Here is a 12277-nt window from a genome sequence, read left to right on the forward strand (position 1 = left end):
GCTTTAAACATTCTTGGGACAAACGATGAAAAAAACAAGACGAAAGGGGCAGACTTGATGAATCACTTGGTGTGCCTCTGCTGTCCCTTTTCCTGTGTGTCTGTCATTCATTGGGATTTATATCTCTACGTCAGCCCGCTAATAATACGCCGTGCTGCAGTACACGCAGGCCGCCAGCAGGTGGCAGGGGAGAGGCTGGGAAGATCGATGTGACACCTGCCTGAGTACACAAGACTCACCCTGCTTCCACCTGGCAGCCTGGCCCCGCCCCCTCCCCTGTGCAGAAGAAGAGTCAGAGAGGAAGAGGAGCGATCGAGGGAGAATGGAGGAGAGATCCTGCAATCAGAGGCTGCAACATGTCAGGGGATCCCTCTTCATACTGTTCATGGTGAGGACACACTGACACTCATCTAGTGCTCCTTTCCTGCTGTTATCATAGGATGCCCTGTGTGCTGTCTGCTTACATATGTGTTCTGTGTCTGTATCTATGTCTGTGTCCATCTATAGCTCTGTGTATGGCCATCATGGAGTAGTAGAGATACATCTAATCCATGACTTGTCTGATTTCCTGATTGGTGATCACATTCCTGTGTGTCATAATGTAGATCAGTCACTGTGCAGGTTGGAGTCATCACACCCTGTACTCTGACCATAGACAACACAGCACACTTCTCTACCTATACAGTACAGTGTGTATATGATTGCACGCTGACGTCTTATTGACAATACTTTCCTGATTTCCAAACAGGCAGGCGTTGCAGGTTTGCCCTGGAATTGCTTTTTTCTTCTTTTTTTTCCTGGAAATGTTCCTGGTTTTTGTCCTGAATAACTGAACCAGAAAATCCTCCTTTCCTGAACTGGACTTGTGTTAAAGGGGAGTTGTTACATTCATTAGAAGAATACAATGGGCATTAGACAGCTGCGGGCTGACTCACTGGATGGGAAGAAATGCCTCAGAATAAATAATTCCTGGAAGAAATACCTCTACAAATAAATACCTTTGTAGAAATACCTCTGAATAGATAACTCTCGGAATAAGTACCTCTCCAAAAAATACATCTGAATTAATAATTCCTGGAATAAATACCTCTCCAAATAAATACCTTTGCAGAAATACCTCTGAATAGATAACTCTCGGAATAAATACCTCTCCAAAAAGTACATCCGAATAAATACTTCTGAATAAATAGCTCTCGGAATAAATACATCTCCAAAAAATGCCTCCGAATAAATAATTCCTGGAATAAATACCTCTCCAAATAAATACCTTTGTAGAAATACCTCTGAATAGATAACTCTCGAAATAAATTCCTCTCCAAAAAATACATCCGAATAAATACTTCTGAATAAATAGCTCTCGGAATAAATATCTCTGAATAAATAACTCTCAGAAAAAAAAACCTTTCCAAAAAATACCTCCTAATAAATACTTCCAAATAAATATTTCCTGGAATAAATACCGCTCAAAAAAATACATCGGTCACACTGGGTGCAACTCGACATACAATTTGCAGGCCATGCGACTTGCAAATTGTAGGCCATGTCACACCCTATTGTCTGCTATTACAGCTGTCATATCGGTGCAGTACCGACTTGGTTGGAGCCGCATCAATTTCTAAAAGAGTACATGCACTACTTTTGGTGCGATTTTCATAGACATCTGTGTCAGATGTCTTGCAAATCGCACCTGAAATCGGCAGGTCACCTGACTTTGAAATCGTGCAACCTCACTGTAAGTCCCACGTTTTCAAAGTCGGTCTTGATGAGACCAGGGTGTTGGGTTATTTTCACACTGAGGAGTTTTTAAAGCGTTTTTGTATTAAAAAAAAGCGCCTGAAAAGCTGAAGAAAAATGCTTCCCTATTTATTTGAATGTATACCTATGTATGTTTTCACACTGAAGCATTGCGCTTGCGGTGCGGTGTAAAAACTCCTGCTTGCAGCATCTTTGGGGCATGTTTGGGGAGTTAAAACAACTGCTGAGCGAACTATTGGCGCTTTATAAATACTGTATAATAATAATAATAATAATAACTGCCCCAAAAACACCTATTCCCATTGAAATCAATGGAAAATGCCAGAAAAACGCCTCTGAGAAGTGTTTTTGGTGCAGTTTTTAGGTCACACGTCCTTTAAAAATGATCAGAAAGCGCGGCAAAAGCGTAGTAAAAACGCCTATGCGTTTTTGCGGTTGATCAGTGTGAAAGTAGCCTTAATCCTTATCTATGTTCCAGTTTAAGCTGGTGCTATTGCCGCTGCCCCAGGTTTCCTGTTTCAAGGTGGCTCCTTTCTCTTACAACATTCTATGGAGCCACCCTTGGATGCAGGGACTAGAGTGGTGTCACCCTACACCAGGGGTCTCCAGACCTTTCAAACAAAGGGCCATATAACTATCCTTCAGGCTTTAGAGGGGCCAAACCGTGGCCAGTGGGAATTGAAAATGCCCCAATGTCAGTGAGAGTAAACAATGGGGTTTATTTACTAAAGCTGGAGAGTGCAAAATCAGGCTCAATTCTGCATAGAAACCAATCAGCTTGTTTAATTATGCTTTGCCAATAAACTTGGAAGCTAATTGGTTTCTATGTAGAAGTGAGCCTGATTTTGCACTCTCCAGCTTTAGTAAATAAACTCCATTGCGTTGTTGGCCCATCATTGGTTTTAGAGGGAAGAATAGTGCCCCGAAGACCTGATAAAGGCAGGTAAAGACCACACCCGGCCCCCAGTTCGCAGTTTGGAGACCACTGCCCTCCATTGTGTGCATCAATAGAAACACACAGCCCTGTAGACTAGAATAGCAGGGCACTCCAATCTGCGCTGTCAACTGTTAGCTCTTTCCTTTGAAGACCAGAAGTTTAGGGAAGCCACACTGAGAAAGCAGGAGCCAGCAGCATTGAAAGTTGTAAACTGCAGGTGCTGGAGTTTACTGGAGAATGTTTATTTTATTGTGCTCAGAGTGTTACATTGAGAGTTTAACTTTATCGTTTACCCCCCGAGTTTACTAAATGGAAAACCTTTTTGTTTTGTAAATTTCACTTTTCCCCTTTCTTCCCCTCCATTCTCCATTTCTTGCCTAGGTAAGAAGAACATAGCTGCAATGTCCACAGGCCCCTGAGATATGAACATCATATATCTCTGAAGTCTTCAGGCAGTTCTGATTTCTGCTGACATTGGCCACATGTAAACAGTGATTCCACAGCTAGGGCACTGGGTGTACATGCACTGCAAACCCCGCACGTGTGCGCTGAGCACTCGCCAGGGGATTCCGCACATTTGCGTGCGGCCAACGCGAGGAGGTTAAAGCTTTCAGCTTAATGCTTCTTGCTTTATTTTGTTGAGAAATCAGTTTTAAAAACACCCCCAGAGCATTTCTAGCTGCATCTCTCTTAAATAAGGCAGATGGTTCATGTAGCATTTACAGGTACTTCCTGGAATCCATCTGCCCTTAGCACAGGCATGTAGGGTGTGGTTAGCTGAGAAAACCCCTCCTTCCCTCCTCCAGATAAAAGAAAATGTTATTTAAAGTGGAAGTCAACTCTATTTTGCAACTTTTAGCTACAGGTAAGTCTTTAACCGCTTGCCTACAGGGCACTTATACCCCCTTCCTGCCCAGGCCAGATTTCAGCTTTCAGAGCTGTCGCACCTTGAATGATAATTGCACGGTTATGCAACACTGTACCCATATGAAATTTTTATAATTTTGTTTCACACAAATAGAGCTTTATTTGGTGGTATTTACGTGCCGCTGGGTGTTTTATTTTTTGCGCTATAAACAAAAAAAGAGCAAACATTTTGGCAAAAAAAGGTTTTCTTTGTTTCTATTATAAATTTTGCAAACAGGTAATTCTTCTCTATCACTGATGTGAGTTGATGAGGCTGCACTGATAGGCAGCACTGATGGGCACTGATAGGCAGCACTGATGAGGAGGCACTGATAGGCGGCACTGATGGGCAGCACTTGTGGATGGCATTGCTGAACACTGATGAGTGGCACTGATGGGCAGCAATGATGGGCGGCACTGATGGGCAGCACTAATAGGCAGCACTGATGGGCACAGGTGGGTGGCACTGCAGGGCACACGTGGGTGGCACCGATGGGCACAGGTGGGTGGCACTGCAGGGCACAGCTGGGATAGCACTGATGGGCACAGGTGGGTGGCACTTCAGGACACAGGTGGGTGGCACTGCTGGGCACAGCTGGGTGGCACTGCTGGGCACATGTGGGTGGCACTGATGGGCACAGGTGGGTGGCACTGATGGGCACAGGTGAGTGGCACTGCAGGGCACAGGTGGGTGGCACTGCTGGGCACAGATGGGTGGCACTGCAGGGCACAGGTGGGTGGCACTGAACATAAGGGCACTGATCATCAGTGCCCTGATGATCAGTGCCGATCCCTTTGCTGACAATTGCCGGTTCTCTGTGGTACTCACAGCGTGAGGAAAGTGCAACCAATAACTGGCAACTGTATTTACCCAGTGATCTGCTGTGTCATTGGACACAGCTGATCACGTGTTAAAAGGCCTCCATGATTGGCCGTTTACTGTATCACGTTATCAGCTGTGTCTGTAGGACAGCGATCACCGGCGCCGCCGGGTGCACCGCTGGGGACGCGCAGGGGGGCGTGTTCTGTAATGACTTCCATGTAAGTCGTCCCAGGATTACACAACCACGCTGTAGCCGTCCTTCAGCTATAGCGCAGTTGGGAACTAGTTAATAAGACTTACCTGTAGGTACTGTGAATACCTCCTAAATTTGCAACGTTCAGGAGATATTTTCTGTACAAGTGCACCGAGCTCTCAATGGATGGCGTGCCATCCATTGAGAGAGCCGTGCTGTGGCCAAAACTCCGTTCGCATATATGCAGGAGTGATGACTTGGCTCGGCCAATCAGATGGGTGCAGCTTGTGAACCCCGAATGAAGACTGGGTGAAGACGGAGGCCTCAGGGAGCCGTGACAGCTCTCCGATGGAGGGCTTCGTTTTCAGACAAGTCTTTTTTATAATGTACACGTATGCAATGCACACTAGCACATTATGCTCTGAACTTGCAAGAAGAAGATTGTTTTGAATTTTTTTTTTTTTTGTGGTTTACCACTGTGTTAACAAAATGGAAAGTAAATTAACAGAAAATAAATCCAAATCAAATGTATATTTGGTGTGACCACCCTTTGAATTCAAAACTGCATCAGTTCTTCTAGGTTTACTTGCACACAGTTTTTGAAGGAACTCGGCAGGTAGGTTGTTTCATGCATCTTGGAGGCCTAACCACAGTTCTGTGGATGTAGGCTGCCTCTGATCCTTCTGCCTCTACATGTAATCCCAGACAGACTCGATGATGATGAGATCTGAGCTCTGTGGGGGCCAAATCATCACTTCCAGGACTCCTTGTTCTTCTTTACACTGAAGATAGTTTTTAAAGAGGAACTTCCGCTTCGATCGACTAGGCGGTCAGAACGGAAGTGAGAGCGGGTACCTGTCAAAATCAGTTACCTATTCCTCCCCGCAAAAAAAAAAACAAATATGAGAGAAGAGAGGGGTAGGAGGAGGCAAAGTTGGGCAAAGTTCCCCTTTAATGACATTAGCTGTATGTCCTGCTGCAGAATAAATATGGGGCCACACCTCCATGATGGTATGGCATGATGGATAAGTATCTTCCTGCATTTCTCAGCATTGAGGACACCATTGGTCCTAACCAAATCTCCAGCCGTATGTACAAAAATGTATATGAACGTTAGTCTGAGAATTCACTAATGTACAGCCAGCCTTTTTCCTCGCTTCTGTAGGCTGTCTGCACTCCCATGCCTGCCTCCTCTACACACAGGGGCAGATTTACTAAAACTGAAGAGTGCAAAATCTGGTGCAGTTCTGCATGTAAACCAATCAGCTTCCAGTTTTTTTTGTCAAAGCTTAATTGAACAAGCTGAAGTTAGAAGCTGATTGGCTACCATGCACAGCTACACCAGATTATGCACTCTCCAGTTTTAGTAAATCAACCCCACAATGCAGGATTCATAGTTTTTGTAGATGATGATCCATAGAGATCACCCATGGCCCAGAGCACCAAAGGGAGAGCGCTGGAACTACTGGAGTGGGGTGTAAGGTAAGTACTGCAGTCCCCCCTAGACCTCATTTAGCCCTTGCATTTTGGGGGGGGGGCACTGCAGGGGTAGATTTTCTCTAATTCTGGGTTTTAACAAAAGGAGCATTTTGTAATTAAACAAATGGGTAATGTACCATGAATGCCTTATAAACACTATGATTTTATTCACAATCCATTGAGGACAGCTATGTAATCACCTCCCTCTCCATACTAGTCTATAGTCATTTCTTGGCTGGTTCAGAGAAGCAGTGATTGTGGCTCTGCACTTGGCATGTTTGGAAGGTTCTCGTATCCTAGAGCTCTGTTGCTAATCTTTCAGCCTCTGGGATTTGTAATCCCTGTTATTACTACTCTTCAATTAGTCAGTCATGTGAAGCACTTGAAGGACAGATTCAGCTCATTTCTAGAAAACATCTCTCTTCTGACCCTCTACCATTAGTTTAATTGGTCACAAATCCTATCGGTCCTGTTTTACAAAGCCCCCGGTATATGTATGATGTCCAGGGGCTTTCTGCTGTCTGATCTTCTTGTAGATGGTTGAGGTTCAGGTCCTAATTGATACCTACTAATCAATCAAGTGATGACTGAATGATAATCTGTCTATGGCAGTGTGCAGAATTACCAGCTTAGGTGTATGGGGACCTTATGTCAAAACTGCACCTTTCTTGATGCTGTCTTAGTGGTTGGGGTCCCTCCCTATAGCAACAGACAGATCCCTTCATCCTGCTATCTTAGTGCTTGGGGTCCCCCATATAGTAACAGACAGATTTCTTCATCCTTCTATCCTAGTTGATAGGGCCCCTTTATATAGTGACAGACAGCTCCCTTCATAAAACTGTCTTAGTGGTCGGGGTCCCCCCATATAGTAACAGATAGCTCCCTTTATAAAACTGCCTTAGTGGTTTGGGTCTCCCCATATAGTAACAGATAGCTCCCTTCATAAAACTGTCTTAGTGGTTGGGGTCCCCCCATATAGTAACAGATAGCTCCCTTTATAAAACTGCCTTAGTGGTTGGGGTCCCCCCATATAGTAACAGATAGCTCCCTTCATAAAACTGTCTTAGTGGTTGGGGTCCCCTCATATAGTAACAGATAGCTTCCTTTATAAAACTGCCTTAGTGGTTTGGGGTCCCCCCATATAGTAACAGATAGCTCCCTTTATAAAACTGCCTTAGTGGTTGGAGTCCCCCCATATACTAACGGACAGCTCCTTTCATCCTTCTATCTTAGTGTTTGGGGTTCCTCAATATAGTAACCGAGAGACCCCTTCATACTTCTATCTTAGTGTTTGGGGTTCCTCAATATAGTAATAGACAGCTCCCATCACATTGCTATCTTAGTAGTTGGGGGTCCCTCTCTATAGTAACAAATAGATCCTTTCATACTGCTATCCTAGTGGTTGGGGGTCCCTCTATATAGTAACAGACAGTTACCTTCATCCTGCTATTTTAGTGGTTGGGGTCCCTCCATATAGTAACAGACAGCTAGCTCCTTTCATATTGCTATCCTAGTGTTTGGGATTTATCCATATAGTAACATACAGCTCCCTTCATACTGCTATCCTAGTGTTTGGGGTCCCTCCATATGGTAACAGACAGCTCCCTTCATCCTGCTATCTTAGTGGTTGGGGTCCCTCCATATAGTAACACACAGCTCCCTTCATCCTGCATTCTTAGTGACTGGGGTTCCTCCATATAGTAACACACAGCTCCCTTCATCCTGCATTCTTAGTGACTGGGGTTCCTCCATATAGTAACACACAGCTCCCTTCATCCTGCATTCTTAGTGACTGGGGTTCCTCCATATAGTAACACACAGCTCCCGTCATCCAGCATTCTTAGTGACTGGGGTTCCTCCATATAGTAACACACAGCTCCCTTCATCCTGCATTCTTAGTGACTTGGGTTCCTCCATATAGTAACACACAGCTTCCTTCATCCTCCTATCTTAGTGGTTGGGGTTCCTCCATATAGTAACACACAGCTCCCTTCATCCAGCATTCTTAGTGACTGGGGTTCCTCCATATAGTAACACACAGCTCCGTTCATCCAGCATTCTTAGTGACTGGGGTTCCTCCATATAGTAAAACACAGCTCCCTTCATCCAGCATTCTTAGTGACTGGGGTTCCTCCATATAGTAACACACAGCTCCCTTCATCCAGCATTCTTAGTGACTGGGGTTCCTCCATATAGTATCACACATCTCCCTTCACCCTCCTATCTTAGTGGTTGGGGTTCCTCCATATAGTAACACACAGTTCCCTTCATCCTCCTATCTTAGTGGTTGGGGTTCCTCCATATAGTAACACACAGCTCCCTTCATCCAGCATTCTTAGTGACTGGGGTTCCTCCGTATAGTAACACACAGTTCCCTTCATCTTCCTATCTTAGTGGTTGGGGTTCCTCCATATAGTAACACACAGCTCCCTTCATCCAGCATTCTTAGTGACTGGGGTTCCTCCATATAGTAACACACAGCTCCCTTCATCCTGCATTCTTAGTGACTTGGGTTCCTCCATATAGTAACACACAGCTTCCTTCATCCTCCTATCTTAGTGGTTGGGGTTCCTCCATATAGTAACACACAGCTCCCTTCATCCTGCATTCTTAGTGACTGGGGTTCCTCCATATAGTAACACACAGCTCCGTTCATCCAGCATTCTTAGTGACTGGGGTTCCTCCATATAGTAACACACAGCTCCCTTCATCCAGCATTCTTAGTGACTGGGGTTCCTCCATATAGTAACACACAGCTCCCTTCATCCAGCATTCTTAGTGACTGGGGTTCCTCCATATAGTATCACACATCTCCCTTCACCCTCCTATCTTAGTGGTTGGGGTTCCTCCATATAGTAACACACAGTTCCCTTCATCCTCCTATCTTAGTGGTTGGGGTTCCTCCATATAGTAACACACAGCTCCCTTCATCCAGCATTCTTAGTGACTGGGGTTCCTCCATATAGTAACACACAGCTCCCTTCATCCAGCATTCTTAGTGACTGGGGTTCCTCCATATAGTAACACACAGCTCCCTTCATCCAGCATTCTTAGTGGTTGGGGTTCCTCCATATAGTAACACACAGCTTCCTTCATCCAGCATTCTTAGTGACTGGGGTTCCTCCATATAGTAACACACAGCTCCCTTCATCCAGCATTCTTAGTGACTGGGGTTCCTCCATATAGTAACACACAGCTCCCTTCATCCTCCTATCTTAGTGGTTGGGGTTCCTCCATATAGTAACACACAGCTTCCTTCATCTTGCATTCTTAGTGACTGGGGTCCCTCCATATAGTAAGACACAGCCACCTTCCTACTGCACATGCAAGCTTTTTTAGATGCATTATTAGCCTGAAATTTCACCATGAAGCTTGCTTAGGTAAACTTTATTTGAGAAAAATGATCTAACATGAACAAACAGTAAATGAGCTTTAAAGCCAATTTCCAAGAAAAAAACCCTCAAATTGTTAATATGGTATTTTTCCTCCAGGTTGAATGCTTTTATTCCTACTGAATAGAGTGAATCAGGAAAATAATACATTATAGCTACTAGATGGAGCCAGTAGTCATAGTAAAAAAATATTTCCAATGATCATTGGCCCCCATCTTTTATATATCCCTCACCTAGGTGAGAATGACAGAGCCCCCAGGCTCCTCTCCTGGGACGACACATGTGCGTCATTAGGGATCTGGCTGCAGGAACTAGAGACAGAAGGCTCTCAATCATGTCAGAGAGCAAGATCGCAGAGTGGGATCGAGTAAGAGCAGCAGTTCATCAGATCACTGCAGGAGCCCTCCTATCATTCATCCACCCCTCCTCCATTCACAGGACACCTTACATTCTAAAGTTGTAATACTAGAAGTTTTGTGAATGGCTGAGGGAACAGAAATCCTTCACAGTTGCAGCCTTCATCCTGGTATCTCTGTAATATTCCAGCTGTAGGGGAATCCAGCATCACAGAGGGGCCTGCAGGACCTGGGATACACTTCATTACAGGTGTGTATTAGACCGGGGTTGAACATTTTGTACTAGACTGCAGCTTTGTGTCTGTATGCATCAATATATGTAGACATCAAATTGTCTTTAAATTGTTGTAGATTTTTGCATTTTTAATGACTAATCCATTCTAATATATTGTATTTGTACAAAAACGTTTAAAGTAAATCCATTTTGTTTTTTCATCCAGGTTCCATTTCTGTGCTCCACCAAGGAGACCACATCTGTGACCCAACAATCCCAACGGTACTTGAATAATAGAGACTATGTCACTTTTGAGAACTTTCCAAAGACTCTTGCCAATGCAAACATTTCCGTGAAATATCTGTGTACCCGGCCTTGCACGGTGCACATGGATGTGGTGGCTTCCTCAGAGTTTAGAACTGGGATTGTAGTATTTAAAAAGTCTTGGAAGAATGAGAAACACGTCCATGAGCTACGGAGCCGCTTGGTGAGCTTGATGCTTCCCAGTGCCATGGTGTACAGGAGTGACGGTATCATGCAGCACAGCATTGACATGTACTACGCCGCACTCCGAGCTTGGGTGGTGCACAGCGACCATCTACAACGGGACTCCAGACACAATGAAACTCTTTTCTATGCAGCAGCAAAGACTTTCAAAGTGATCAATATTAGTCCACCGCATCAACGTCCTTACAAAGATCATCAGATATGTATATCATGGTACTTAGAGCACAGGTGGAGGCAAAGAGAAAAATCCATATCTGTGTGTCCATTTGAAACAGGTAAGTTGACGGTATGTACTTCCGGTTTCTGAAAATAATAAAAAAGGTCATCGTGCATGAAAGTAGAACTAATCACAATTTTTTTTTTTTTGGGCTATTTCACACTAGTGCATTAATCGGCATTTCAACGTATTTGTAAAATGCAGATCAAAATCTAGACACCTAAAAAACAATTGTGTCCTATTCAAAACACAATGCTGCGTTGACCTGAATCACGTTGGGTCAATATGCAACATGTATGCACAACTCATGTAAACACATGAAAAATGCACATCAACGCAGCGCAACTCAGTCTTGCGCAGCTCAGTCTTGCGCAGCTCAGTCTTGCGCAGCTCAGTCTTTCTCTAACTCACAGATAGGAACAGGATGTGATGCCACAGGAAACTTGCAAAATGCATAGCACTTTAATGTACACTAAAATGGGTATCAACGCACATCAAAAAGTGCAACAATGCATCAATAAAATTGATGTAAATGTACATCCATTTTTCCTGCATTTTTCAGTGTGAATTTTTTCCTAAGGCCTGGTTCACACCTATGGGTTTTTCAGTGCGTTTTCGGTTTTGCAGAAAAGCACCACAGTCCATTTAAAGGACAAGTTCACCTTTTAACAAAAAATAATAAATGCACATTTTTTTTGCATTTACTATTTTTTTGGGGGGAGCCTGTAAAGCATTGCACCAGCGATCAACAGATCACTAATGCCATGCAGGACTCCTGCAGACAATCCATGTGAGTTGTCAGCCTATACTTCATATGGGTAAGCAGATACACTCTGAAAGGGGTAATTAATGATCTACCACAGCGCTTCAACAGGTCCTTTTGTAACAAGTATATGAATGTAACATGTTACTAATGGTGAACTTATCCTTTAATGTGGTTTCCTATGGGTCATGTTCACATCTCTGCATTTTCCACCGGTGCATTTTTTGGACAGGGTCAGAGACTTTTTTTCCCGCAACGGGTTGCATTTTTGGTTCCATAGACTTCAGTGGAAATGCAGCGAAAACACATTAAAAATGCAGTCCTTGCATTTTTTTATGGGTTTCTGCTGTGTTTTTGCTGCATTCTCCCTCAAGACAGCAGGCACCTCCCAAAAACACAAAATGAGCTAAAAACGCTTAGCGCTGCATACTTGTTTACAATTCATTTATTCTGCCTGCTAAGAATGCAGTAAAAATGCATATGCAGTTTTGCTGTGTTTTTTCAGCGTTTCTGGTGCATTTTTGATGCATTTTTCATTCATTTTAAAGGGGAGGTGCGTTTTTCTTTTCACCACACCAAACATACACCAAAAATGCAAGAAGCAGAACTTTGAATAAATAAATACATGTACCGGTGTGATACTATTTGCTAACACAAAAAATAAATAAAAACCCCCAATGCCAAAATATATACTTTCTCCCCCGAAAGTCCAAAATGCACAGTCCAGCTTTTAGT

General features: G+C 43.8%; 1 protein-coding gene across 1 annotated transcript in view; it reads left to right on the plus strand.

Moving 5' to 3' along the window:
• The first annotated feature begins 204 nt into the window (after nt 1-204).
• Nucleotides 205-12277, plus strand: part of SEL1L3 (SEL1L family member 3) — a 101778-nt gene continuing 89705 nt past the window's right edge. The window contains exons 1-2 of the mRNA XM_089657798.1: nt 205-388; nt 10282-10837. Coding sequence (XP_089513924.1) covers nt 323-388; nt 10282-10837 — 622 coding nt within the window. The 5' untranslated portion in view covers nt 205-322. The remainder of the gene's footprint in view (nt 389-10281; nt 10838-12277) is intronic.

The sequence above is a fragment of the Staurois parvus genome, unplaced genomic scaffold (genome assembly GCF_062004578.1).
Source record: "Staurois parvus isolate SC_StPar_1 unplaced genomic scaffold, SC_StPar_1.0 ptg001028l, whole genome shotgun sequence".
NCBI classification, from domain to species: Eukaryota; Metazoa; Chordata; class Amphibia; order Anura; family Ranidae; genus Staurois; species Staurois parvus.